The following is a 27,835-nucleotide window of genomic DNA, read 5'->3' on the forward strand; positions in this document are numbered from 1 at the left end:
CCTTTACGCAGAAATAATCATTTTACTAGACATGCGCCATCTATAAGAGATTTTAGCTACATGCTTTAACTATATCATTATGGTGCTTAAAGTTATTATTCTTTAATTAATTCAATAATGCAATTATTTTTATAAACAATATAGTGGATATTAATAGGTGTAATTAATTTAATGCGATGAAGGCCTTATGTGGATGCAAATATTCTTGAAAGTACATTTATACTGATTGAAATATTTCTTAATTTTAACATTATACCCACTTGTTGGGTTATTATGATTGCTATCAAGCTCAACGAGCGGGTTGTGATAGACATTAATATTGGCTAAAAAAATGAGTGTCATGCCCTCCCTCGAACGACTAAGAGCTTTATGTTGATGGTACATGCCAAAATTTTTAGGAAGCATATTAGATTGTAAATAAGATGGTACTCAAAGAATATATCTTCATTTTGTGAGGGCATTAAAATATGGGTTTCAAAATTTTTCATGAGTGTAATCCTCTCTGATTAATTACCCCTCCCAACCATTCGAGAACACTTTTGAATAAGTCTAAGGCTAATGCTAGTTATTATGACAGGTTGGTGGCTTAATTAGAAGTAGGGGATGTTGACGAGACTTACAAATTTTGGTTGGTGGCTTGTAGGCAGAGAGACATATCAACAATTTATTTTGTTACCTTAAAGATGAATAATTGATTCTAATTAGTGTGGGGCGTATTAATCATAGTTTGTCTGGTGTTTCAAGTGTCATCTATCATTCTTAGTTATTTTCTATGCATTCGATCACATCACGGAGTGAGGTGGTCATGGAGTCCAACAATAACCTGGAGACTAATTATTTGTACATGTAGAAAATATTAATGATGATCAAAATACTATCTCTTAAGTCATAAAGCTTTGATTTTTGATATTAGCAAAGGAAAATTTCATCATTAGAAATGCAGAATGAGAAAGTCCACAATTTAAAAGTACATAATTTATGTGACATCCACTACCAAGCAAATATAATTCTTTTATTATATTTCTTGTGCTACGAAAATTTTTAAATCTAAAATGGATGCTACACCACAAATCCCTAACCATGTTAAAGAATGAGAAAAATAAAAAAATATAAGCAACAAATGTTGTTGATCTATGAAATAAATAACAAAACATATGGAATCTTATAAACTTTTGATGATAATAAAAAAATTGTTATCTTAATTTTCCCCGATCAAAATAAATAAACTTAAGTACAAATTAAATAGACAATTGATAATGTGAGTAAGGTGCATGAATACATCGTGATTATTAAATATATGTTAACTACTAATGTAAACTAAACACTTTCGACTACACCTACTTGTTTAAAATGGCCAGTGATATTTTCATGTTTCCTTTAACTGTGGTTGCAACATGACATGCATTCATATTTGGAGGAATAGTTCTAATATTAAGTTCTTTATTCACCAAAATAATCAACGTGCTTGTTATTGTAACTAGTTCGATAATGCATTCTCAAAGGACTGCTAAAACACCATTGGCAATCCCAAAATTTACTTAATATTTGGTAAAATTGACAAAATTGAACTCAATTTTTCATTAACTTTTTGTTTATATGTATTCATCCAACTTTTCAACATGAGTTAATGAAAGAAGAAATCTTGTTATGAAATTACAATTAAGTTTTAAATGGTGAACTAGATTTTGATTGTCATATGACTTTTGTAGTTACTCCAAGCTTAATATTGCCATTCAAAAAAGTTAATTGTAATTTCACCATTTAAATGGTGAACTAGATTTCTATTATGTTAAATGCTTCAAGTTTGTGTTGTTCATCCAACAATCTTGTTTTGGTTCTCCTTTTGAAGTTACCATTGAAATTAGTGTGCGCTTTAGGACAAAGTTATGGAAATATTGTAGATGGGGGCACAAACGAAACAACCTTTTTAATCCGAAGGAGTGACTGCCATTACTTTTTTTAATAGTTATAATATAATATAAATAAATATATGCTGATAAAAAATAAAAAATAGTACTTGAAATATTTATATAATCATTTCATAAAATATTATAACATACAAATTCTCTAATATTTTTGGACCTAAGGTCTGTGATTTTATTTAAATACATATGTTATAATATATTTATTTATAATACAAATTAATAATCATATGCTTCAGAAAGTATATGAAATATAAATTAATTATTTTATTCATATTGAAAATAGCTAAATAAAGGCGAGTTAGAAAAAATAGATGCTTAGAGAAACAGGAAAGGTGAATTTGAAAAATATTAAGGAGGGTATATAGATATAAATATTAGTTATTACGAGTCTAATGTTTTTTTTTTTTTAGTTAGCTAAAAATTCACTTTGAAATAATTAGGTGAAATATCATGTTTAGTAAGTAGAAATTATTGCGTGTGGAGATCGTACGTCTGGATGAATTCAGAGGTCGAAAAAACCTCTTTTTTTAGGGGGAAAAACTATCCCATATACCCAACGTGTGGGAGGTTAGGATAATGAATGACAAAATGATACTTTAGAGGTGCAAAATTGATATTTCGTAAGGAGAAAAATAATAAATTATCTCACATTTAAATAAAAAATTTAAATTGAGGGGAGGTAATTATTGGAGTGGACCTTTCATGGGCCCTCCGTTGAAAATGATGTTCCATATGGGCCATCGTGGAGGTGGTTCGAATGGGCCTCGGTTTAATTAACGACGGCATGATCAAGTCTGAAAAGTTATGTTGGTGTGAGGTTATTGACACACAATAATTTTAACGAAAAAAGGGAGTGCTTATTGTCTACGGACATCGCACATAAATTTATGTGCGGTGTCGATCTGGATCACTGAAATATAATTTTTTTTTATTAGAGTAGGCACAGCCTAAAATTGTTTTAGGGTCACCCACCAATTTTTCGGAAGAAAGGATAAAAGAGTAAATGAATGTGATTATGTTCATAGCCCCGCCGATCTGACTCATAATGCTCAGCTGCCCCTTCCATTTCTTGCTTCCCTCTCGGCCCAAATCTTTCAAAGAACTAAACCCTAATTCTGCCCTCCGCCCTCTGCCTCCGGCGGCCCTTACTCGTGCCATCTCTAGCAACGACGCCGGTCTCAGTTTCCGCGAGAAGCTTCTCTTTATCGAACACAACCTCGGCGTCAACTCACTCCGCGCCCTTGCAGTCAATCCCAACCTTCGCTCCACTCCCCTTTCCTCCCTCCGCATGCTCTCCTCCTTGCTCTCCTCCTTCGGCCTCCTTCAATCTGACACTTCCCGCCTCCTCTGCCTCCACCCATCCCTTCTCACCGCCGACCCCTCCACCTCGATCCTCCCCGTCTTCCACTTCCTTCTCAACCCCGTATCCATCCCCTTCTCAGACCTTCGCCTCTCCATCAATCGCTGCCCTCGCCTTCTCCTCTCCAGTGTCCCTGACCGCCTGTTTCCTTCCCTTGATTACCTCCGCCGTCTTGGTTTTGTCGGCCGCCACCGCATCACCGCTCGTACTACAGTCCTTCTCATCTCAGACGTCGAGGAGACGCTTATTCCCAAGCTTGATTTTATCCAGAGCCTTGGGTTCTCGCGAAGGGAGACGGTAAACATGGTTTTGAGGTTGCCGAGTCTGCTCACTTTTAGTGTTGAGAAGAATTTTCGGCCTAAGCTCGAGTTTCTAGTTGGCGAAATGGGAAGGGAGATTGGAGAGTTGAAGGTGTTTCCGCAGTACTTTGCGTATAGTCTTGAGGGAAGGATTAAAGCTCGGCATATGTTGTTGGTGGAGAGAGGGTTTGGTTCTTCATGGATTTCACTTGGGGATATGCTCAAGGCTAGTGATGGAGAGTTTCGAGAACGGCTGCTAGAGATGCGGCTTAGAACTGTAGGTGAGAAATTGTAGATCGGTATGATGCAAATTCTTTCCTCTTTCCATTTTTTTAACTTATATGTATATATAGAGTACTTTGCTTGGATATTGGATAAAATAGTCCATTGATCCTTTGTATAAGATATTATGCGGGTATCAAGGGCTTATTTGGCTCCCCAATAGTTTTAACAACTTTGCTGAGCTAATTGAATGACAGTATTCCTGTTTTGGGGCCATTGCTTAGTTTTAGAAGAATTTTAGTGGAACAAAAGCAGACAATAAGGGTGTGTTTCATTTGTCAAATTCATATTAAGTGTCTGTTTACAATTTAACGAATAGTTAATTGTTTTACTTGGGAAATATTAGCAAATGCTTTTTTCCCTTGACAATTTTCCAATCAACTAATGAGGCTGTAAGAAATTTTACTTGTCATCATTGAGATTTACATGCTCTCTCTTATAAGAAGCAAAAGCTCAATTTCTTCTCAACTAAACTAGTAGATGAAATCTTGTTTCAATTCAATTTCCTTAACATTTCCATTGCCATTTCATTTCTCATTTATCTTGCAATTCCTACAAACCAAATAGAGCCTTATCAATGCAGCTACAAAACCCGAATTACGAATCAAACCAGAGCCCTCCCTTGCCATCACCTTCGCCTCTTCCGTCCCTGCTGTCTTCACCTCTGTTAGCTTGTGAATCACACTCCTTTTCTGCTCGAAGCTTTCTGAATCGCTAGCTCGTATGTTTTCCGAGGCTAGACACCGACCTTCCACATCATCTTTCCTCTTGATATATAGAGGGTATTGGGCTATAGCATCACAATCCTCTGCCCTACAACAACAAGCCCTTCCCTCATTTTTTTCCTTGCTAACCATAATTGTCTAGTCTTTTCATGGTTGAATCGACCCTGCCTCCTTTCCTCTTCTTCGATCGATAGCTTTTCTCCTTTCTCCTTTAAATTATTAGCCACCAAAAATCATCTCCGTTAAGCACTCTTTTCTTCGTGCTCGACTAATAATTGTTCCCCTCGTGCTTTGCCTAAGGGGCAATTCTACGCACTCGACAAATTCCCCTTTGCAATTTGAGCCACCGATCTTGCTGTTTTCTCAGCTCAATTCGGTAGCAAACTTCGTTCTACTGCCCCCCATCGAACAGTCCTATGGACCTATGGATGAGCAGCTCAAAATCTGAACCTCGCCGGACCTTGTTCCCTTCTATAATCCCAAGTCTGTTTGCGGACCATTGTTGCTACTTCCAATTCTCATGCCTCATCCCAGCTCCTCCACCGAACCGCGGATGCATCTTCACCAGCATTCAAAGTCATAGGCTATTATTCCTCAACTCACCAAACTCATACACGAGATTCATTTATCTTTTCACTTGTCTGATATCTTGACAATCCTGTAGCCACAACTCACATCTGCAAGTAGCTAGTCCTCACTCTCCTCTCTTTCTCTCTTTATCCTAGAGTTCAAACTCCCTCTCTCTTACCAAACATCATCTTGCCATCCTCTAAGGTTGCCTTTATTTCGGTTTTTAGAACTGAAACGTAGTTATGGTTGTTTGATTTGATTTGTGCTTTTGTCAGACCGCATCCCAAATTGCGGTGGGGATTTTCGTTTATTCGCGGCCATTTTTGCTACTTCTTATTCTCATGCCTCATCCCAGCTACTCCACCGAACTGAGCATGCATCTTCACCAGCATTCAAATTCATGGGCTATTCATCTTCAACTCACCAAACTCATGCACGAGATTCATTTATCTTTTCACTTGCCTGCTCTCTTGACAATCCTGTAGCCATAACTCACATCTGCAAGTAGCTAGTCCTCACTCTCTCTTTACCCGAGAGTTCAAGCTCCCTCTCTCTTATGCCATCATTTAAGGGTGCCTTTGTTTCGGTGTTTAGAACTGATTTTAGAACTGAAACGTAGTTTTGGTGTTTGATTCGTTCTTTTGTCAGACCGCATCCGAATTGTGGTGGGGATTTTCGTTTACCGGCGACCGCGGGCCACTATCTACGCCCCGCGGTTCGCTTCTTTATTTTCCTTCATTACCCTTAGCTGACATCACTGTCTTCTTTCTCTACCTGATTTTGCCGTGCTCTGAAACACACCCCAAAACTACAGAAGTTAATCGCCGATCGATTCGGCGATCGCTGATACTTCAGCTTATTGCCGGCTGCTCTCGGAATCCCTCCCGGAGGATGACCGACATTGTCTATTTGCTCTATCTTGAAGATTCGATAGATTTTTGTTCGGCGAATGATTGATGCCTAATTGGGGTTTTGGATTGTTGGTTATAGCCCAACAGAAGTGCTGCTGAGGTTAAAAATGTCAGTCTTTGATGGTCGATCTGGTTCATTTTGCACCTGCTTTCTTTGTATGATGTTTTTCCCTAGCTCATCTAATATGATTAGTTTGATATGTCTCCAAGCTTGATGACTACAAATTAGATTTGCTGATTGTTCTGCCAAATTGATTTGTGAGTATGCCGCCAATTGCTTCCAAGCTTTTGAGGTCATATATTTCGTCCTAGCTTAACTGGCTTGGTATTTTTTAAAATTGCAAGGTAAATGACTTATCTTAAGCATGGAAAATTTGTTTATCTCCTCTTAGCTTTCAAGCCTTGTAACTTTTAGATTTGAGCGTTACTAATTCTCCTAATGCATTAAGGTATTCCCGAAAATTGGGTTGTGGACCCAAAGTGTTGTAGCCACGTAAAGTTTTTCAATCATGGGTTGTTGGCATTTCATATTGGTTAATCAAACATGGAGAAATGGGAAGTAAGAAAGTCTGTGTTTGGGGTCCGTCCTTAGTTTCAGAATAAAGGTCTTGTGAGTGAAAATCTGTTGACTCACAATCATTTGCTTATTCTGAATATTTGTCCATTTTCATATTTTTTTTTTCAAATTTACTTGAGAGAATAACTTTTAGAAAAATACAATTTTTAAAGTATAGCCTTCTCTTTATTCTATAATGTAATGTTCACTTTACTTTCATATTTCTGTTTGTTCAAATAATACAGTTAAATATGAGAAATAAATGCATCGAAAATACCCATAAATTCTATAAAATATATATAGAGGGGTATTTAAGACATTTGTCTACAGACAACACTTTTAAACCTGTAATTTTCAAATAGATGAACTCATTTTGAAACCCCCTAGCTTTTGAACAACAGTTTTTTTGCAGCAGTTTTTGAATTGAGATTTCATAAAACCGCAGCCGAAACAAACGCACATTGAGTCCTGTGAATGTCTAATTATTAATGTGAGCTTGCAGGATCCAAATTTAAGAACTCATACACATCTTTCTTATCATTGTGATAAAAATCTATATGATTGTATGCTTCTATGTTGGTGAAACCCCCATATATGTTTTTTTAGTATAGTGGGGATGGCAATGATACCGAACCGTAAAATTAAGTACTTGTATGCTCATTTATTTGCGCGGCGAAAAAATTTTGTTATATATGTGCTCTTGTTTTCATTTGCAATTGATACTCCTATACACATTTTTCATTACATGGTAGAGATGGGATGCGGACCACTATTTAAGTACTCATATATACTTTTTTAGTGTTGCGGAGAAAGCCTATTACTATGTTTGTTTTCATTCAAATTGAAAACTCATGCACATTTTGTCTTAGCGTGGGTGGGATAAATAAATTAAATCGTGGTACAAACCACCATGCACTTCTTTCTTAACGTGATGAGTATGCCCAACTTTTTTGTAGTCCTCTACGCGATAATGACGTCAAGAGGCTATCAAAATGTTGCCAAATTTTCATCTAAATGTTGTTTATAATGAATAATTAAATTGATTATTAAATTAAAACAAAGAAAATTCTAAATTTTAAATCAAGGATAAAATTAGGACTTAAATCATTAAAAAAATATAAAAGACGGAATTTAATATAAATAGGTGCACATAAAGTTTATGAGACCTCGATGACTTCTTAATGAATGAGCCTGCAGTTTGATCCTAATTTTTATAAGGACTAGAATTGACAAGATTGAGCCCTTGCTAAAGCCAATCTAATCCCCCCAACATTGATCAAAGTTGACAGGACTAACCTTTGTTTGAATGCTTAGATCATTAAACCTAATTAAATTATAAAATTATGTATTTGTATCAATTTTTCGATAATGACCATGTTGATATGAATATTTTAATTGGAGGGGTCTATCTTTAAGATTAAACTCAAAATAACATCTAAACAAACTCAATTGATTTAGGTTATGAATTCTATCCTTTATAATCAGAATAGAGTTGACATGGTTCAAAGTTATTTAAATTCTCGATGACGGTTATGTTGAATGCAAGTCCAACCGGAGGGGTCTATCCTAAAATTAAAAGACTTCAAAATATAAAAATATAAAAATGCTCAACTAAAATATTTCATTTAAAAGATAAGAGCGAAAACTTATCCATTCTCTACGACTGTTTGTCGAGGGTGTCAAATCTAATGTTAACATAAGCTCACATAAAGCTAATGCAATGCCATGTATACTATTATATTCATATTCAAAATAATCTCATGTCAGTAAGAATGTGGCTCGAGTCTTCTATCTGAATAATTTTGTTGTCAAATAACATTACAATGAAGTGATTATGTTTAGAGCGTACTAACATGGCGGTTTGCTTTCAAATGACTTAAATTAGATAAACATTCATCATAAGTCCCCTTAGACAATGATCCCCTTAGACAATGACATGGCGGGTTGCTTAAACTTAGATTAGTCCCCCTTGGACAAACATCCATCATAATTCTATAAGTTTCTCTTGGACGAAGAACTCATGACTATGTACAATGATCATTCTGTCAGGTTGGGTCGACTGTCTCATCTAATTAAGTAGGCTATGTACTATAACAAACTAGAATGATGGAGCCATGAGATCTTGATCAGGGGCATCATCTTTCCCGCATTATCCACTCTAATCTCATGATGATAATTGCATACTTTTAAAATTTAAAAATATGTTGTTATTATATACTAAGTTGAATACTTCCGCATAATGAGTAGCATTAACTGAAAGTGTTCTTCTATTATTAATAGGGGCAATTAACCATATGGGCTTGCGCCATGAGAAACCTCGAACCCCGGATTTTAAATTCCTCGCAAAATGAGGGTGAAATCTTTGGTTAGTATCTTATCTACTGTATCATCTGCCTTCTAAAAATTTGACTTGAAACCTCACTGCAAACTCTCTCATCTCATTCTCATTTTTCTTATTCTTTCTGAGAGAGTCTGTGGAGGTCGGCTTTTTGGAGCCCACAGTTGTGACGAGTTAGTTTTGACATTCTGATAAACTATAGCGTGTGGATCAAATTTCAATTATAAAAACTTCCTTGGCAGTAACATTAAATTATTGTTATATGAATCAAGTTATTCATCAAGTTATTCCATATTAGCTTCCATATTAGCACTAAAGAGCATGATTGTATGACTTGTTTACTGTTTTTTCATTGTTGAAGTTTTTTTGTTTTTTTTTTTATGTTGTAAAATTAGCTTAATAATTTACGTAAATGAGAGAAGGTTATCCTGATAATTCTAACATCCCAGTGTTTTCCAAAAATTTAGTTTTGTTGGTTGTCCACATGATACCAATTGTGCATTTCATATTGACAGTATAATTTTTTTTAAGTTATTAAGGCCAGTATATGATCAGGGTTCAGCATTCAGAATGTGTATTTCATATTGACAGAGAGTATTGTTTTTTTTTTTATTTTAGTTAGTCCAGTATATGACCAGGTTTTAATTTGTAGTGGTTTGCGCCAAAATAGTTGGGGTTTTGCTCATTTGTATGAACAGGGACTGAAAGGAAAAAACGTTGGTTTAGTTCCTAGCTATTTTGAATGCTCATACTTATCATAAAGAACTCTAAGCTATTAAAAGAATAGGGCTTGAAAGGAAAATTGTTGCTCAGTTTCATGTCAAGTAAAGTGCCAAAATTATTCCTTGACTTTATACATTGAGTCATTTTAGTCCCAGTCTATTAAGTGCTAAATTAATCCCCAAACTCTTTTGATATGAGCTGTTTTAGCCAATATTAAACAAGTCTTTGGGGACTAATTGACACTTGACGCGCAAAAGTACGCGGACCATTTTGATACTTTTTACACTTCTTTTTCTTCTAATTGTAAATATTGCATGAGCACCAAGTCCGTGATAAATTAATTTACATGTTTTAATAGTTTAAAATTCAGGCTTATGCACTCCATAAATATTGAAGCCAAAAAGCAATATATAATGCATTTTTTTTTTTAATTTGAATTGATATATGTTGTCTTATGCTTACTATTAACCTTTTAAAATTTAATTAGCTATTTTCCCTTCTAATTGAACCAGGACGTGAAATTGAGGATTGTTAAAATTAGGTCATTGTTAGTTGGTCCTTTGTAATAGATTGCTGGCACTAGGGGTGTAACTGAGCCAAGCCGGCTCGCGCTCTGGTGGATAATAGGTTTGTGAATTAAGCTCAATGAGCTAACAAGCCCTGCTCAAGCCAACCCAGACTTGACTTGTTAGCTTCATGAGCCGGCTCTTTTAAAAAGTTGTTGATATAAAATATAATCAAAATATATTAAAATTCAAGACTAAATTATTAAACTAGTTAAATTTTGATATTTTATATTTTGTTACCAGTGGTCTCTTATTAATTATCTTTTAAATGCTTAGTAAATAAGTCTTATTCATTTACGTATCTCACACCTAAAATTTCATATTTTACATAAATAATATTTATGTGCTTATGTGTATGTTATTTTTAAAAAGTGATAATATTATTAGTTTATAGGTGATATTAAAGTTTTGAGTGTTATGCGTGTAAATATTAAAGTTTAGTTGTGGGATATACAACTACATAGGAATTGTGAACTATGATTAGAATGAATTTATTTATAGGTGATATTAAAGATTTGAGTGTTATACGTGTAAATATTAAAGTTTAGTTGTGGGATGTACAAATACATAGGAATTGTGAACTATGATTAGAATGAATTTAGAAATGGAAAATGAAAGTAAAGTGAAATTAGAAAATGATTTAAAAGAAAAATTGGTAAATATTTTCATAATTTTTTTGGTTCATAATGGTTAGAGAATCTGTGTGTCAGAATAATAATCCATTAATATATATATTGGTAAATATTTTCATAATTTTTTTTGCTCATAATGGTTAGAGAATCCGTGTGTCAGAATAATAATCCATTAACATATATATATATATATATAATTTTATTTTATTTTATTTTGGTAAAGGTTGAAAATCATTTAAACATATTTTTTGTTAGAAAATAGAATTATTTTAACTGGCTTTAGGACTTTTGATTATTTCCTTAATGGAATATAAATTGACATTGATTAGGGTGTAAACGAATCGAGCTTGACCCGCCCTTGGCTTGAGCTTGAGCTTTGATTTATTTTATCGAGCTCAATTTCGAGCTTAAGTCTATGAGCTGGCTCGCGAGCCGGCTTATTTTGTATAAAAGCATGTAATTGATATTAATTCAAGATTGCATTATAATAAGATGATAAAACAAATGAACCCTAAACAATTAAAAGATAAATAATGAAAAATAATATACAATACAAAATATTATTTTTTAAAACATTCTTAATACCTTAACTATAAAGTCATGAAAATTTAATATATTTTAGTATATTTTAAACTAATATTTTTTTAAACGAGTTGAGTCGAGGCTAGCTTGAGATTGACTTGTTGGCTTATCGAGCTAGCTCATGAGTCGGCTTGACTCACTTACACCCCTAAACACCGTACTCTTAATTCGTAAAAAGAATAATTACATAAATACCACCCAATTTTTCATAAAAAAAAAATGTTTTTTTTTTTTTTAAACTTTTTAAAAGTTTAAAAGTTAAAAAGAGCGACATGAAAGTTTGAGTGATATAAATGTAAAAAAATAAAATTAAAGTTTTATATATGTAAATACATAGAAATTAAGTGCTATGTATGTAAATATCCCCTTTATAAAAAGGCCTATTTCTTATCTCAACTTCAAACACTTATTCAAATTTATGGAAGATTCTCTGATAATATTATTGAGACAAATTATATGTGATTTTTCTTGAATTTGAAGGGAGAATCGCCCACAATTTCTCTCTGATATCACCATGGAATATTACTTCATATGAATGTGACAAACAATAATTGGTGTGCATTGACTCGCCCCTAGACAGATCCCATTGATTTAATGCACACCTGTACATGATGATCATGTTGATGTAGATCTTATTCATATAAATATAATGGCCATTATTTCACACATTTGATTTGAATGATATATTGGCCAGATGAATGTGTTGCTCCGAGAAAGTCCATGGTTTTAAAATTTGGATAATGTATGATCGGCCGACCTGACGGATTGACCTAACAGATTGACATGTTGGATTGATCTCGTGAATCTGATCTGTGGATTCATTTGTTCATTTCAGCCTCCCCTTGAATCGTGAAAGTACTACCCATCTCTTACCTAGGAATTGGGATGCTCCTCAGACCTGTCTACTGGGTTAGCCCAACTGAAGGTCCTGGAGATTGAAAAACAGTCGAAGTAAGGATCAATGCTAAAAGAATTGACACAACTTTCATCATCTTTTATGAGCCATATGAAGATACAGAGAATGCATGCTTGGCCGTCTCACCGGAGGAGGATCATTGAAGATACAGAGAATACATGCTTAGAGAACACATCAACTCTCTTCTTTCACCCTCCTTATACAGATATCTACTGGGTTGTATGGATGCCAACATCCTCAATTGGTTTTACTTCATCTGTAAAAAATATAAAGAAAGATCTATCAAATCATCATCACATCTCAAATATCCCATGATCCCAAAATATAAAAACTCAAATTTTCACAATAAATAAAAAGGTAGATTTACACACATACCACCCAATTCCTTGTATTAGCATAGCTAACACCTAAATTTAAATTTTTACATTCATGCCACTATACCAACTGTATAAAATGTTGCATTTCACTTTTTAAAAATTCAAATGATATTATTTTTAGGTGATATGAAAGAATTGGTTAGTATTAGTGTAAAAGGTAAAGTTAAGGTGTTAGATATGTAATTAGATAAGAATTGGGCAATATGTATGTAAGTGCCCATTTCCATATACTTCTAATTTCCTCTTTAAATTCTTTCAAAGCTCCAGACAAATTGGGCCTTCGGAACGAGCGATTATTCTGTGCAGACAGCACACGCAATTTGTGTCCAATAAGATTTTAAAAAAATTAAAAAATTAAAATGAGGCTCACTGATACACACTTTTTGTAAATGAAATGTTTTTATTGGTTCACAGCACGCATATGCGTGTGTGTTCCACACGACACATGAAGCGTCAGCACAAATGAGAACGCATCTGCCTGTGTTCCACACGACACATGAAGCGTCAGCACAAATGATGCAGAAAGATGCCTCAAAAAAAACTTTATTACCATTCAAACCCTCTTTTTCTATCTCACTTTTTTATTTTTATTTCATAGCTGCATAAAATTCTTATCAAACGCCAGCAAAGTGAAAGGAATCTTTTGCTTTGGTGATTGAGTGGCACAGACGTTAAGGGTTCCTGCTAATTAATCATTCACTTTTATCTTCGAACCACCCAATTCTTTTATATATTTAGTACCTAAACTTTTCTTTTTGCATTTATACCACCCAAATCTTTCCCACAATTACATGCATGGCATCAAAAACATCTCTATCTACAGAATCTAGCACTCATGTAATATTTTTGAACTGCCAAACCAATGTATTTACATTTGTCATGATCAAAATTTGATAGAAATGAAAACTATAGTTGAAATACATCTATACATGCATGCATAAGGCGGCATAAATGTCAAAATTGAAATTTAAAGGTTAGATATGTAAATAAATATGAATTGAGTGGTATGGATGTAAATCTTCCAGAAAAAATGTCCAACGAATATTGTTGACTGCCTTTAAGTATCATGTAAGCTAGGTTAGGTCATGTTATAAGTGTGAAGGCTATTTTTAGTATTTTATTATATAATTACCTCTATATTTTCTTACATACAAATGGAACGGGGTGCTATCCTATGCATGTAAATGTAAATATGAATGCTAAGGTGTTAGATATGTAAATACACAGAATTTGTGTGGTATGGATGTAAATGTCCCAAAAATTGAACATTTGGTCATAACACCTCTTTCTGTTTGATACACTAGAAATTACCTCCTCGTTCTCTTCGTAGTTAGAATATTGCGGTATATGTGTAATTTTTTCTTAATTTTTTTATAAATATTATGGAAAATTTTGCATCAAAGAGAAAAAAAAGCTTACCAAAATTGTCTGAATTGTAAAGAAAAAAAATATGTAATTTTTTCTTAATTTTTTTTATAAATATTAGGGAAAATTTTGCATCAAAGAGAAAAAAAAACTTACCAAAATTGTCTGAATTGTAAAGAAAAAAAATTATTAGATTTTCTTATTTACATTCAATCGCTCATTCTGAAAATGTTAGGTTCCGTCCATCACTAGACATAATCATTAATTGAGGATATTATAAAATTTTATGTCTTTTAGCACTTAATTTTTTTAATCTATTTTTAGATAATCAAATAGATAAAATCATAAGTGGGTCTGCATGGAGCGTGTTTCTAGTGCATACATGAATATAATTATGGTGGGGCGTGAGTGAATGCGACCTTAAGAGTACTAGTGCACCATTTCTCAGCAAAACTCTATGGTTAAGCATGCTTGAGTGAGAGTAGCTCTAGGATAGGTGAATATTTTAAAACCCTTATAAATAGAATGAAGTTGAGCTCTTAAACATCAAGACACCTTTTGGTGTAACGATTTGTATAAAAAACTCCAAAGTTAAGCATGCTCGTGTAGAAACACTTCGAGGACGGGTGTCTTCTTAGGAAGTTATTCAATGGGATAAAATCATGAGACCATAAGGCTAAAGTGGATTATTCTAGGTTAAGAGCACTAATGAGTATGTCATTTAATTAAGGTGTGAGTGGGTGCAACTATAACAAGCTCAGTGCACCACATTTCATCAGAATTATGTAGTTAAATGTACTTGAGCAGGGGTAGTTCTAGGATTAATGACCATTGTAAAACCCCTTAAATGGAATGAATTTGAGCTCTTAAACATCGAGATAGCTTTTGGTGTAGCATTTAGAATTTCATCAGAAACTCCAATGTTAAGTTTTTTTGTGAGGGAGCACTCATGGGATGGGTAGCCTTTTAGGAAGTTACACCAATAGCATAAAATAATGATGTAATCAGGCTAGAGTGAATTATTTTGGGTTCAGAGCATTGGCGCATATGTCAGTTACTTAAAGTGAGAAGAATCATAAAATCTTTAATGAGCATGACTAGGTGTTCGAAGAGCTTATGTCCGATGTTTATGTGAATATGATTACAAATGTCCAGCGGCATGAGTTGGTGTGACCATAACATTGCCAATGCACTATATCTCATTAAAACTCCACAATCAAGTGTGCTTAGGATTGGTACCATTGTAAAACCCACTTAAAAAACTAAAGCTTAGCTCTTAAATATTGAAACACCCTTTGGTGTGATGGTTGGATCTTCATCATAAACTCCAAAGTTAAACGAGTTGGTGTGAGAGCACTCCTAGGATGGGTGTCATATTGGGAAGTTATGCCAATGAGACAAAATTGTGAGGTCATCAAACTAAAGCAAACAATATCTTGATGGATAATTATAAATAGTATCTTAGCATTACACCAGTTTGAAGATAAGATTATTTTTTTTGTGAATGATTATGGGTTAAAAAAACTAGCAATGAGAGTATATTGTGAAATCTCTTAAGTATAATGAATTCAAACTCTTAAATATCAAGATGCATTTTGGTGTAATGGTTGGAATTTCCTCAAAATATTCAAAATTAAGCATGTTCGTGTTGGAGCACTCTTGGGATAGATGACCTCCTGGAAAGTTACACCAATGAGATAAAAACGTGCAGTCATTATTCAACAATTATCTTAATTATTATTCAACAATTTATTGATAATTTATTAATTGCTTGTTTTGATCTATAATTATACAGATATATTTTCAAATAATTATTAATGTCTTATTAATTTTTTGATAGAAAAAAATAGTGATTTTGGGGATATGCAATGAGAAGTAAAAATGGACTAAAATTTTAGGAGAATACTTTTAAAAGATTTATAATGTTGCAGAGTGATTTATCATTTTTACTAGGGTGAGGGATAGTGATATTGAATTCATACAAACTTAAAAAAGTTCTAGATGATAGCCAAGGATCCAACAACTATGTGATCAAGAAGATTGTTTTGAAGTGGCTATTGTGTCATCTTAGCTTTAATAGTCCTCAACCTCAACGTTAAAATTAGTATTGCATTTTTTTATTCGAAATAAGAAAACCCTTGTTTCAAATTTGGTGTCATACATTAGAATAATTTGAATTATAGATGATGCGTGCTAGAAAATTCGCGGCGGTAGAGTAATGGATTATCGTCTTAGCGTTGCGCGAGGATTCAACATACACTCAGATGAAAATGAATCAAGTTGTGATAACAATATAAGTTTTTACGTGGAAAACCTGTAAAGGGGAAAAACCACGGGGTCTGACCCAGTTGTAAAAATCCACTATAAGTTGATGATTACATATGCCCCTTGTCCCACAGACGGGAAAGAGATACTGGGTTTTTCAAGTAACAATGTCGCTTGGTGGCTTCTGATCTGTCGTTCTAGTCAGCGGTGGTTCACGGAGGTCGGCGGTGATCAACGGTAGTCGACGACAATTGATGACGGTCGGCAGTGGTCGACGGAGATCAACTGTGATCGACGGTCAGTGGTGGTCGACGGCAATCGACGACGGCGATGATGATCTTGGACTTAAGCTCCTTCTCAAAGCCTCAAGTTCTCTCTTAAGCCACTTCCTTCATGTGAAGGGTAAGGCTCTATTTATAATGTTTTGAGTACAATTAATGCATGAATATGAATCATTTTGATCGAACGGTCCGGAGAGCTTCCCTTGATCAGATGACATTTGATGGATATTTGAGTACCTTAACGATATCGGAATTGAGTAATCTTGGGCTCGTTAGATTCGTCTTTTTGAGACACTCGATTCGATTATGAACTTGCTAGATTCAAAATCTGTTTGACCTTTCAAATGCCTCCGAAAATCCTCCAATGGTAGTTTAATGAGTTGATTCGTGCTTGATTTGACTTGGATTGGAATAAATTTCAAATCATTAGGTCCGTCTCATCGAGCCGATCAGTTCGACTATAAGTTTGCTGAAATCGGAGCTCCGGATGACTCTTAATTGAAATTTGAATATTTCTTGTTCAAAAAATTAATATCAGATTATTCTTCAGCAGCTTTACAGTGCTCCAAACGGAGCCTAAATATCAATAGAGTTAATGCCTTCAAAGTTAAACTACAAGAATTTAGCTTATTACCGACGCTCAAATATCGTCGATAATAATGTAAAAAACATAGGCATTAAAATTGCCGACGGTTTAATAATTGTTTATTGGACGTATCAAAAATGTTTTTCGGTAATAAAATTATTTAAGGATTTCACGACTGTATATCATAAACGACGGGTAACAGACGGACATTACCCATCGCTAACAACAAAAAAATTACATGTTTAACCGTAGCTTAACCGTCGATTATGTAACCGATGAATAAATCTATAGGAAAAAAGATTACACTTCCATCATAAAGTGTGGCGGTTCTGTCGGCAAAGTAGAGCAAAATTTTTTGTTAACCGTGTGATCCTGACTAACTTCTTATATGCAACAGTATAACAATGTCTCTTATTATATTTTTACTTATATTTTCTTACTTTACAACATAGTCAAAACTTGATCCTAAAGAAAATAAGAACTTAACTATTTAATTTATATATTGGGATACTACGCAAGTATACATATCGTTATCAAATAATATAGAACTTTTTGATTAAGACCTGAATATCGAACCCATAAGGAAATTATGCAATATGCTTTATGCAATATGCTTTATATGCAATATGCTTTACTGACAAAAAATTTTCTATTTTAAGAAGATAATTATTTAAATTAGAGATGTATTCGCAGTAATTAAAGTTCAAATATTTTTGGTATTTTTGATATTTTGACAAAACAGTAACAATTTAAAAAGATAACTTGAGTTTATGTAAAAGAAAAACACTAAATTTGAAAATATCTCTCTCCTTATCATGATTCAGTAATAAGCATATGAATTCTGTTGTAGTAGTATGCAAATTATGTTGTGTCAAAGAGGAGCAATTATATTCTTTACCCTTACTAGAGATATTATAAAGAACATTGACTAATTTAAAGTTCGAATAGTTCTGAAGACCAGCTACCAGCTAGGCAGGGAAGATATCACTCTAGAGTTCCCTTGATTCCCTGCACCTGGGGGCTAACATCTCGTATCAGAACCTAAAACAATAAACCAAACAAGCCAAGTTGGGGTCTTTAACTTGCTACTTTAAAGTCCTCTAACTCTACACCCTTCAAAGATTATTTTCCTATTTATTTGCACTAAATCATATGAATTGTATTCTCATTCATACAATCTCATGTGATTCTTTCCAACTGGTGACTGAGATAATACCAGCCCGATTCTTACATGTTCTCACAACAAATTTTAACATCTGGATAGGTCAAATCAAGAAGTAAATGAAGTTCATTGATTTAAATCATCACAACTTCTTCCAACATTAAAGATTAATACTCTCCACAGCTTACATCCAACACTTTAATTATTTATCATTTTAAGGAGAAAAATAAAGAAAACTATTCATAATTCATGGAGAAAACAAAAACACACTTTAGTTTAAGAGTAGAAATCATTATCAAACGAACAAGAAGTCTCGATTAAAACCAAAAGTAGTTTAAAAACAAAAGATAAAAAGTTTTCTCAAATCCTCCACTAAACTCTTGAAGTTTCTTTGAATCTCTTCTCTTTTACAACACTCTCAAAATAAACTAAAAACAAAAAGGATAAAATAAATTTATGATACCTAAAAATCTCTCTAAAACTCTCTCATTTCCAACACTTTTCAGAACTTACAAGCACATTCGCCCTCTTCAAGCACCCAGTTTCAAATGTAAAAACTTCCTTCTTTTATAAATCTCCAAGAGGTGCCTTGGAAACTCTTTAAAATGTGTCTTAACTCGATGTATTCTTCAAAGGATGCCTCCAAGGATGCCTCCTTTCACAAGTATTTTCATAATATTTTCGTTCCTAGTTGTCATAACCACCCTCTTTAACCAATAGGTGATTTTCATAATATTTTCGTTCCTAGTGGTCATAACCACCCTCTTTAACCAATAGGGGTCTCAAATACCCCTTCAAAGGTGCCTCAAATGTATCTTCAAAATTCGGTCAAATGAAGAAAACCGTCAAATAACTGCCTCTTAACTGTCTCTAGCACTTAAGCGTGGGGCCTCTGGCGCTTAAGCGCAGCCTTCTCTGTTTAAATGGTACTTAAGCGTCGGATCTAACACTTAGGCGCCAAAACACTTTGGCACAATTTTCACCTTTTTGCTCCAAATTTGATATGTTTTCACTCCTTTAAGCCACCCTTTTTACCTGTATCTGCAAGAAAAACGCAAAGTTTGTACCTGAAAGAAAAACACATAAATACATTCCATTAAAGCGCAATATCTCAAAAATAGGTATAAAAATGTGTCTAAAAATACTATATATTTTAGGTGTATCACCGTGACTATTACTGACAATTTAATTCGTAGCAAAAGTGCAGCATTGTGTTCGGACGTCGATTCTTCGATGGACCGTCAAAAAATCATCGATATATACTCAAGTAGCCGTAAAATCATGGGTAAGTCATCGAAACCTGTAGCATGAGAAAAGAAATTAACGGCCCCCCTTCAAATTTACAATTTTCACATCTGCGATTGCAACATTGCAATCAACACATAACAATACATAGTTACGAAAACCACTGCTCTGAGCTGATGATAGCTGCCTGGGCTGCTCGAACTCGATGGTTGATGTAATATGTAGATGTATATATATATATATATATAATAAGGGCTATTAAAGGCCGACCTGTAGCACGTAAAGTGCACAAATTAGATATGTTTGATTCTTAGCACGGTCATACTTGTGTCGGTCTCGATTTTTTAACTCACATTGCTCGTCGAGATCGACTTGGCAAGCAATGCTCGTTAGAGCATCGCGATCAATACGGGGTCACTCGTCTATCAAGCCTAACTCGCTATCCATGCATATATATAGATGCAAATGCAAACAATTAAATGATAATAGTGATGAGGAGTATGTTGTGGATGCAGTGGCTCAAGATCGGGCATGTTATGGAGGCAACGACCCAAATGAATAAGTGTGTCGTAGAGGCATTAACCTGGAAGGGTGGGTTTGTCGTGGGGGCATCGACCCAAAGGAATGGGTTTGTCGTAGAGACAGTGACCTGAAAGAGTCGAGTGTGCACGGAGTGTAGTGACATGAAAGTGGGCATGTCATAGTGGCTGCGACCTAAGTGAATGGGTATGTCATGGAAGTAGTGACCGGAAGAAATGATATACTATAGAGACACTGACTCGGAAGGGTGGGGGTGTGGTGGAGGCAGTGTCCCGAAAGATGGGTGTGCCATGTAGACAGTGGCTCGAAAGAGTGGGTGTGTCATGGAGGCAACAACTCGAAAGATGACTGTGTCATGAACGTAGTGACCCAAAATTGTGGGCATGTCATGGAGTCAGTGGCCTAGGGGATGAAGGTGTCGTGGGGGCAGTGACTTGAGAGGGTGGACGTGTCGTGGGGGTAGCGGCCCAAAGGATAGGTATGATGTAGAGGCAGCGGCCTGAAAGAGTTGAGTGCGCACGGGGTGCAGTGAATCGGGAATGGGTATGTTGTGGAGGAAGCAAACCAAGTGAACGAGTGTATTGCAAGGGGTCATTGACTCAAAAGTGTGAGCGTACCCTAAAGGCCGTAGCTCGGAAAATGTGGTTGTACCTAGGAGGCATTGACTCCACGGAATGAGGGTACCGCCATGGGCATTGACTCAGGAAAATGATGAATCTCACTAGAGAGAAGCAAACAAGTTGGGTGAGTGTATGAATGAACATTCAAAATGAAACTCAAACATATGATAATGAATATACAAAATATCATGCAAACAACACTAATACACATGCAAAACATGCCAACCATGCCAACCGCTAGGTCAACTGGGGTAGTCAACCCAAGGCAATGTAGCCAGTAGGCCTCAATCAGGCTAAGGTGGCCAACTAGGCCAAAGTGAATGGTCGACTAGACCAAAGTAGTCGGTCGACCGGGTCAGGGCGATCGGTCGTACCAAGGTGATCGGTCGACCGGGTCGGGGCGATCGGTCGAACCAAAGTGTAATGTCAACCGAGCCAGGGTGGTCGCTCGAGGAAAAAATGTGGTATGTGAAATGCAACATAAAAAAACACATGTAATTGGTCAATCAGTAGGCATATGACCGGGCCAACAAACTTCCCTAGCATGAGTGACCAAACTCGCAGCGACACCACATACAAGGCATACATGTAGTTGGTCAATCAAGAGACATATGGCCAGGCTGACATGTATCATTCAGCCAATTGAATTGTCCGGTGATGGAAGATTAATAGAGTTGGACGATGTCGAGTGGTCGGTCATACCTGCCTCGTGTGGGCAGCCAAACCGATAAGCATACAAACATACAATGCGATGTGCAAGATGCAATTGATCATAATTAATAGCGAGTCAAATTCAACTAACACCCTTAGATAGACAACTAGAGTTTTAGCTCTTAGATATGTGGTATAGCCATCTCTGGCTTTAATGAGCAACGTGTAGAACTTTGTCCTCTGATTTCTCATAGGAAAAATCTTTCACTATTTTTAGGATAAACTAACTACAAAACTTTTTTTCCATCTTGCAACCCCTTCCACGATCTTGTAGAATGGGTTAGCTACAATGTTTTTCCCATTCTTCAAGATCCAACTATTTCAATACCTCTAAGAAAGGTTGGAAGCCTCAAAGCCTTGGGAAATTGGGATTCCAATCCACTAAGATTTAGATCTAGGGTTTATAACGGGAAGTCACTCAGATTTGCAAAGGATTTGGCTACGAATATGCTTTCCAACCTAGGGTTTCCTATAGGAAATCAACAACTTAAACCTAGCATTCTCTACAAATAACTTGGGTTTGGGTAAGAAAAAGCAAAGGGCTTTAGGGAATCTCATCGTCGTTATGGTTGAGCGACGTCCCAAACCTATGTCAAGGATGAAGCTTTCCTAACGGTAGGAGAGAAGCCCATGCAAGTCCTTACCCAAAGTAACGAGGAAGCTCTTCTGTAGGAGGAGAATTTAGCGAGATTCCGCCGAAGTTACAAACTTCGGCGAAGTTTCGGCGATGATTCGATGATCCTTCCCCAAGCTAGGATGATGCTCTTCTTTAGCGTAGGAGAAGAGACACAATGCTCCTTGTTAGCCAATCTCCTCCTCAAGAAGATTTCCTCACAAAATCAAGTGAGGTGGAGGAAGAAGGAGCTGAGGAAGAAAAGAGGAGAAAGAAAAAGAAGAAGAAGGTTGAAGATGGCCAACTCCCTTAACTCTTCTCCTTAAAAAAGATGAAGAGTCTCCCTCGCTTACTCCAAGCTCTAAACTCCAAGGAACCTCCAAATTCCTTGAGGAAGAAGATAAAGTTTTTCCTCTAGTCCTTTTAAGCTATCACCAACAGCCAAAAACTGAAAATGAGAGGAGATGGTTTGAAATAAGGAGGGGTGATAGGTTAAAGTAGAGTTTTCCCTCTCTTTTGCCAAAAAAAGGGTTTGCTAAACCCCCTCGGAACCTTCCAAAAGAAGCCCAAAAGAGGTATAATCACCCTCTTGTCTCATTCCCAAAGCAAATCAACCTTAAAACAAAAAAAATCTCTGCAATTTCAGCTCGTTGGGGAGTGTGTCGGGGTCAAATCGCTCACAAAATCTAGAAAAATCACATCTTAGAAGTGAACCAGCACTAGCCACAACCCCGAAGCCCTGCCGCCTACTTTTCATAGGCTTAGAAAAGTAGCTGTTTTTTAGCTGTTTGGGCACCAAAGCGCTAGAAACTGATGCCAAACTTCCCTGCCCTCAGGTTTTAAGCCCCTTAGAGGTTGTTTTGGGCAGCCCCGGGCGCCTAGGTGCCGGTCTAGCCTCGAAAATGTTGTTTTCGCTGGAAATTTATGGCGGAAGTTTTTATCGATCTGAAAGCTATGAGAGATGACATATGAATAAGTTATGATGCCCTAAATTCAAAAATGAGTATTTTGCTCGTTCATGGGTCAAAGAATTTATCGCCAACGAGCGTTCTGAACTTTGGCTCGGTTAATGCATTCCGAACCCTAATTTTCTCTTAATGTGGGTTTGCGGGTTTCGTGACTTCCCTTGACCTCGGGGAGAGTCGGAGTGGATACAGAGGGAGCCCTAAACACCAGAATTAATATCAAACATGTCGAATGTTATGGTTGAGTTCATTCAACTGTGTGTTCCCCCAGGTAGGATCGAATCATCACAAACCCTGGTTTCGTGCACCGAACACGTACCAGAGGTCTCAGATGAGTGCCATGAGCTACGGGATGCTACAAGTGAGTATTGAATCGTTCCGAGCTAGTCATGTGGATACACTACATACGTGACATAAAAAATGAATGTCAATAATTTTATTACTATCATAACAAAATATTCATGAGTTAATAAATCCATTAGGATTATTTAATATCTAACTTTAAATAAACGATCATAACTGTTAACCAGCCAGGCATTTTCATCCTAAAAAGGAAAAGTTGAAATCCGGAAAAAAAAAATCATTAATTTCAGAAAAAGTTGAGCAGAATACTTGATTAAGGACATGACTTTGAAGGTGAAAATGCACAGTTTTGCTTCCGTTTTAGTGATGCTCTAAGTGATATTATAGCACTAAGTTCTCTTTTCTTTTCGCCATGAATCAAAAGTTATAAATTTTGCAAGGAAACATATGACAACATAGATTTATTTATGTACTTGTTGTTCTGTATATTTTTCTCAAGCCAAATGTGCTTGAATAAATGTGCAGAGAACTGTAGCAGAAGCTTAGTTTGAGCCCATATGCAAATGACTTTTTCTGTCTGTACTGTTTTTATTGGGAATCATTCTCATCAACTGAATTCCGCTAAAACTCTTTCTCTTCCTCAAGAAAATATGTAGCTAAACAAGCATCATAAAAAGAGAACAAGTGCTGGATTTCACTCTGCATTTAAAATTTAAGCAATTTGTACAATCAGTTTGTATAGAAATGAGAAAAGTGTCAAAATAATCCTCTGACTCTTTTCAGGGGTTCATTTTATTCCAAGAACATGTAAAATTGCCAATTTAAAAAGTCTGGGGGCTAATTTGACAATTTTAAGGAAATTTGAGATTAAAATGACTCATGTAAATAGTCAAGGGACTATTTTGGCACTTTACACATATAGAAACATATGATATTCACATATGATTTTATTAATAAAAAAATGAAATATCAATAGGATTGCAGTGATGAAAATGAGTTTTCTATCAGTGGGGGTATCTTCTTGATTCTTTGCTTGATTCCTCAAGCCACCATATTTTTAAACTGCTTTGCTTGCTTTTTGATTTTGATGATCATCTTTAGGAATTATTGAGAGACAACTTTAATTGGCCAAATGACTTGTGCTTCACTTGCCAACAGACCACAAAAGCTGGGGTCTCTCAGCATTATCCAGGAATCTGCTTTACATGTTTGAGAATATTAAACAAACAGAAAGCTTTGCAAGTACTGCAGCTGATTGAAAAGAAAAAGTTTCTCTCAGTGCCTCATATATCTACTAATTTATATGTTTCTTTTGCAGATTCATTAGTGTTTTTTAAGATTTTGATTTGGTTAATTAAGCTTAGTTGCATAAATTAGTTAAATATACACTAGAATCCATAACTGTAGATCTTTCTTACTAGGAAATTATGTGGCTAAGTATATATATATATATATATATATATATATATTAAAAAAAGGCATAAAATGAGCATCCTTTAATGCAACCAAAAAAAAAAAAAAAGGATTTAAAGGGGGGAACATATACTTTTGATGCAATTATTTCTAATTGAAAATACACAACTCGCAATTTTTTCCTCTTAAATTATTCACGGTTTAATTGATATTTAATTTTAGGTGCATATCATCACTTACAGATAATTTAAATTAAGGACGGGTCTGAGAAGCCCTCTCTTTATTGTAGTACTTGCTACTCTTTAATGACATTCTGAGTCTAATGATGATCAGACCAAAGGAATGTCTCTTCTTAGCAAAGCAGCATTTTGCAGATCAATCACGTAATAATCAAATTCTGATTCTGCAAGACATTCTGTTGCTGTACATCACACTTTGATTCTATACATTTTCTTTCCTGCTTAAACATTTTGGAAAACAGTTTTCATTTATATGAGAAATTCATGTAAAATTTGAAAATTTTGTTTTACAAAATTTCAAATTATCACATATATAAGCGTAAAGTGATTTTTTTTCAGAGGAATAAAAAGTAAATTGAGATTTTGGTGCTGGATCTGGTCTTTATCTGAAACAGTAGTAGCTTTAATTGGCTGATTAAAAATTCTAATGCATATACTAATTGCTCAAAGAACTGTTAGATAACAGCATTTGAACTACTTACGTTCCTACAGTTCCTTTAAAGCTCCTAATAGTTTAACTTATAAGACAACTTTCCCTAAAGGAATCGAATGGCCTTCTTACACACGTCCTCCGCTTGTAATTTAGCTTTCATTATTGCCATAAAAATAGAATCTTTTTCTCACAATGAGCTCTCTTTCATGGGCTAATGAGCAGGTAGAGCTTCGTTATCTTCTTCTTTGAAGCAACGGATTGGATTCTTTGATTCTCCATCATCAGAAAAGCCAAAGGCAATCGGCCACCTTCGTTAAAGAAACATTGGTGGCTTCTTAAATGTGAAATTTCATTCTTGAAATATCTGCCTGTTCTCTGTAGCATAGAGAAAAGGAATATTAGGGAAAGGAGAAGCAGTCAATTATGTTTTCCCTTCGAAGCAATGTGCTGCTGAGAAAGTTGGAGGTTCATTATTGAAAATGGTGGGGCTCTCTAATCAGCGAGAGAATCCAGTAAAGAATGTGCAAGAAAACAATGCACTCTTTTTCTTCTTTTCTCTCCTTTTGAGACACTAATGTGAACTATTCTTATTCTCTGTTTACTGAAGTGAAGATTCTCTTGCTTTCAAGTCAAAGAAATGGAAAGAAAAAGATTTAGCCTTAAATCAAAGGAAGTCGACATGGAGTGGACACAGCTCATGCATATATTCTTCTTCTACTCAGCTAAGTTATATTTATTTGAGTAAAACTTGGAGCATAGTTGAGCGGCATCTTTGCATGTTGCAGAAGGAAAGGTAACAATATTTAAGCTTTCTTAATGTTTCTCCCCCAATTTCTCTCATTTCATTCATCAAATTGGTTAGTAGCAAATGCCTAACCGACTAGATCACCATGGGCCGGTTCTCTCGGCTGACGGGAAGCCGAGACTCAAATGGACTAGAGAGCTTCACGAACAGTTTGTTGATGCTGTCTCCGAGCTTGGAGGAGCAGAGAGTTAGTTCTCACTTAGCTGATGTTCTGAAAGGCAAACTTTTAGGCAGGTTTTCAAATTTTGATCTTTTTTTTTTAATAATCATGTTCCAACGGTAGAAGCAACACCCAAGTTGTTGATGCGGCTGATGGCAGTACCAGGACTCACTCTCTATCATCTGAAGAGCCACCTTCAGGTATTTGATTTGCAGTTCTCGCTCCCTCTTCTTCCAGTAAGTGGAGATTATGATAGCAAAATTGTTCTCTCTGTTCTCAGAAATACAGACTCGCAAAGAATCGGGATCCGAGCACTCTAACTAATGATAAGAAAACAAGTAACCTTCCATTCTTTTCAGTGATCTTAAATTTCTTATTTTTAATTCATTTTCTGACATTAAATTCTATGCTATTATTGCATAGAAGATGACGAGTTGAAGAACAGAAATGATAAAACCCAACCTCAATTGAATGAGTAAGATGCAAATCATCTCAGGGGCTAGTTCCTCCATAAGAACCAATTAATTAATATAGCTCCATATTCTTTTTCAGAGCCATCTTGCAGCAGATACAAATAGATGTTCATAGAAAATTGCAAGAACAGATTGAGGTTTCATCTAATCATTTCTCCTTGTGGTTGACTGTAGAATAGTCCCACATCCGAAGTCAAACAGTATTTGAATTAGGAATGCACTTACTGAACCCAACTCGAACACCTCTTATTTCTCATAAAGTTTTATTCTTTTTCTATTCCTTTCTAGGTTCAGAAGCACCTTCAACTGAGGATAGAAGCACAGGGAAAGTATTTGCAGTCTGTGTTGAAAATAGCACAAGAAACACTAGCAGGTTACAGCTCAACTTTAGGTACCGAAGCTGCAAGAAGTGAGCTTTCAGAGCTAGTTTCAGTAGTTGAAACTGAGTGCTTGAGCTCATCTCTCAACCATGGCGGCCTCATTTCCAAAGGAAACCAGAATGCTGATTCCTCCATGGATAGTTGCTTGACTTCAGAGCTATTTGAGCTGAGAGAAAAGTATGCTGGCCAGCACAAGCTTGAGGCCAGCTCTTGTTCCAATCCAGTTAACGGCAGAACAGCTGAAACGCGAGGAGAAATAGAGGAATTTGATCTGAACAATTAGTGATTGAAATACAAACAACTTATTATTGCTTTTAAGCAATCTGTGAGCTGAAATATATGAACTTTCTGACTTCTAAGGCTTTATCTTTGATTGTCTCAGCAGATTCCATTACTGCTATGCTTGATGGCAGAGTGAACTGAATTTCTTATATATTTTCATAAGCTGGGTAATAAAGAATAGTGTTCAGAATGTATTCAAATATAATATAGAGTTGGATGCCATCTGTATGAT

At 35.5% G+C, this 27,835-nt stretch overlaps 2 protein-coding genes across 5 annotated transcripts; both read left to right on the forward strand.

Annotated features, from left to right (window-relative positions):
• Window positions 1-2,970: 2,970 nt before the first annotated feature.
• Window positions 2,971-9,202, forward strand: LOC110021415 (transcription termination factor MTEF1, chloroplastic-like). Its single transcript, XM_020719899.1, has 2 exons — window positions 2,971-3,865; window positions 8,909-9,202. The coding sequence occupies exons 1-2, from the start codon at window positions 2,971-2,973 to the stop codon at window positions 8,977-8,979; spliced, it is 966 nt and encodes a 321-aa protein (XP_020575558.1). The 3' UTR covers window positions 8,980-9,202.
• A 16,692-nt stretch (window positions 9,203-25,894) lies between these two features.
• Window positions 25,895-27,835, forward strand: LOC110021456 (myb-related protein 2-like). 4 transcript variants are annotated; one of them, XM_020719951.1, is made up of 8 exons: window positions 25,895-25,985; window positions 26,116-26,296; window positions 26,366-26,495; window positions 26,592-26,668; window positions 26,749-26,806; window positions 26,892-26,943; window positions 27,021-27,078; window positions 27,230-27,835. In XM_020719951.1, exons 3-8 carry the CDS (start codon window positions 26,372-26,374, stop codon window positions 27,602-27,604), a joined length of 744 nt encoding a protein of 247 aa, XP_020575610.1. In that variant the 5' UTR covers window positions 25,895-25,985; window positions 26,116-26,296; window positions 26,366-26,371; the 3' UTR covers window positions 27,605-27,835. The 4 variants fall into 4 exon arrangements, with proteins under 4 accessions (XP_020575610.1, XP_020575611.1, XP_020575612.1 ...); XM_020719952.1 differs by having other exon boundaries at window positions 25,899-25,985; window positions 26,111-26,296; XM_020719953.1 differs by lacking the exon at window positions 25,895-25,985 and having other exon boundaries at window positions 26,059-26,296; window positions 26,369-26,495.

This window comes from Phalaenopsis equestris, unplaced genomic scaffold (genome assembly GCF_001263595.1).
Source record: "Phalaenopsis equestris unplaced genomic scaffold, ASM126359v1 Scaffold000134, whole genome shotgun sequence".
NCBI lineage: Eukaryota > Viridiplantae > Streptophyta > Magnoliopsida > Asparagales > Orchidaceae > Phalaenopsis > Phalaenopsis equestris.

Bases quoted from the DNA above. Each gene is read 5' to 3' on its own strand.
- LOC110021415 (XM_020719899.1), top strand. From the start codon at position 2,971: ATGCTCAGCTGCCCCTTCCATTTCTTGCTTCCCTCTCGGCCCAAATCT. The intron at 3,866-8,908 runs GTGAGAAATTGT...TATTATTAATAG, and splicing joins GATGCGGCTTAGAACTGTAG to GGGCAATTAACCATATGGGC.
- LOC110021456 (XM_020719951.1), top strand. From the start codon at position 26,372: ATGCCTAACCGACTAGATCACCATGGGCCGGTTCTCTCGGCTGACGGG. The intron at 26,496-26,591 runs GTTAGTTCTCAC...TTCCAACGGTAG, and splicing joins CGAGCTTGGAGGAGCAGAGA to AAGCAACACCCAAGTTGTTG. The intron at 26,944-27,020 runs GTAAGATGCAAA...ATTCTTTTTCAG, and splicing joins ACCCAACCTCAATTGAATGA to AGCCATCTTGCAGCAGATAC.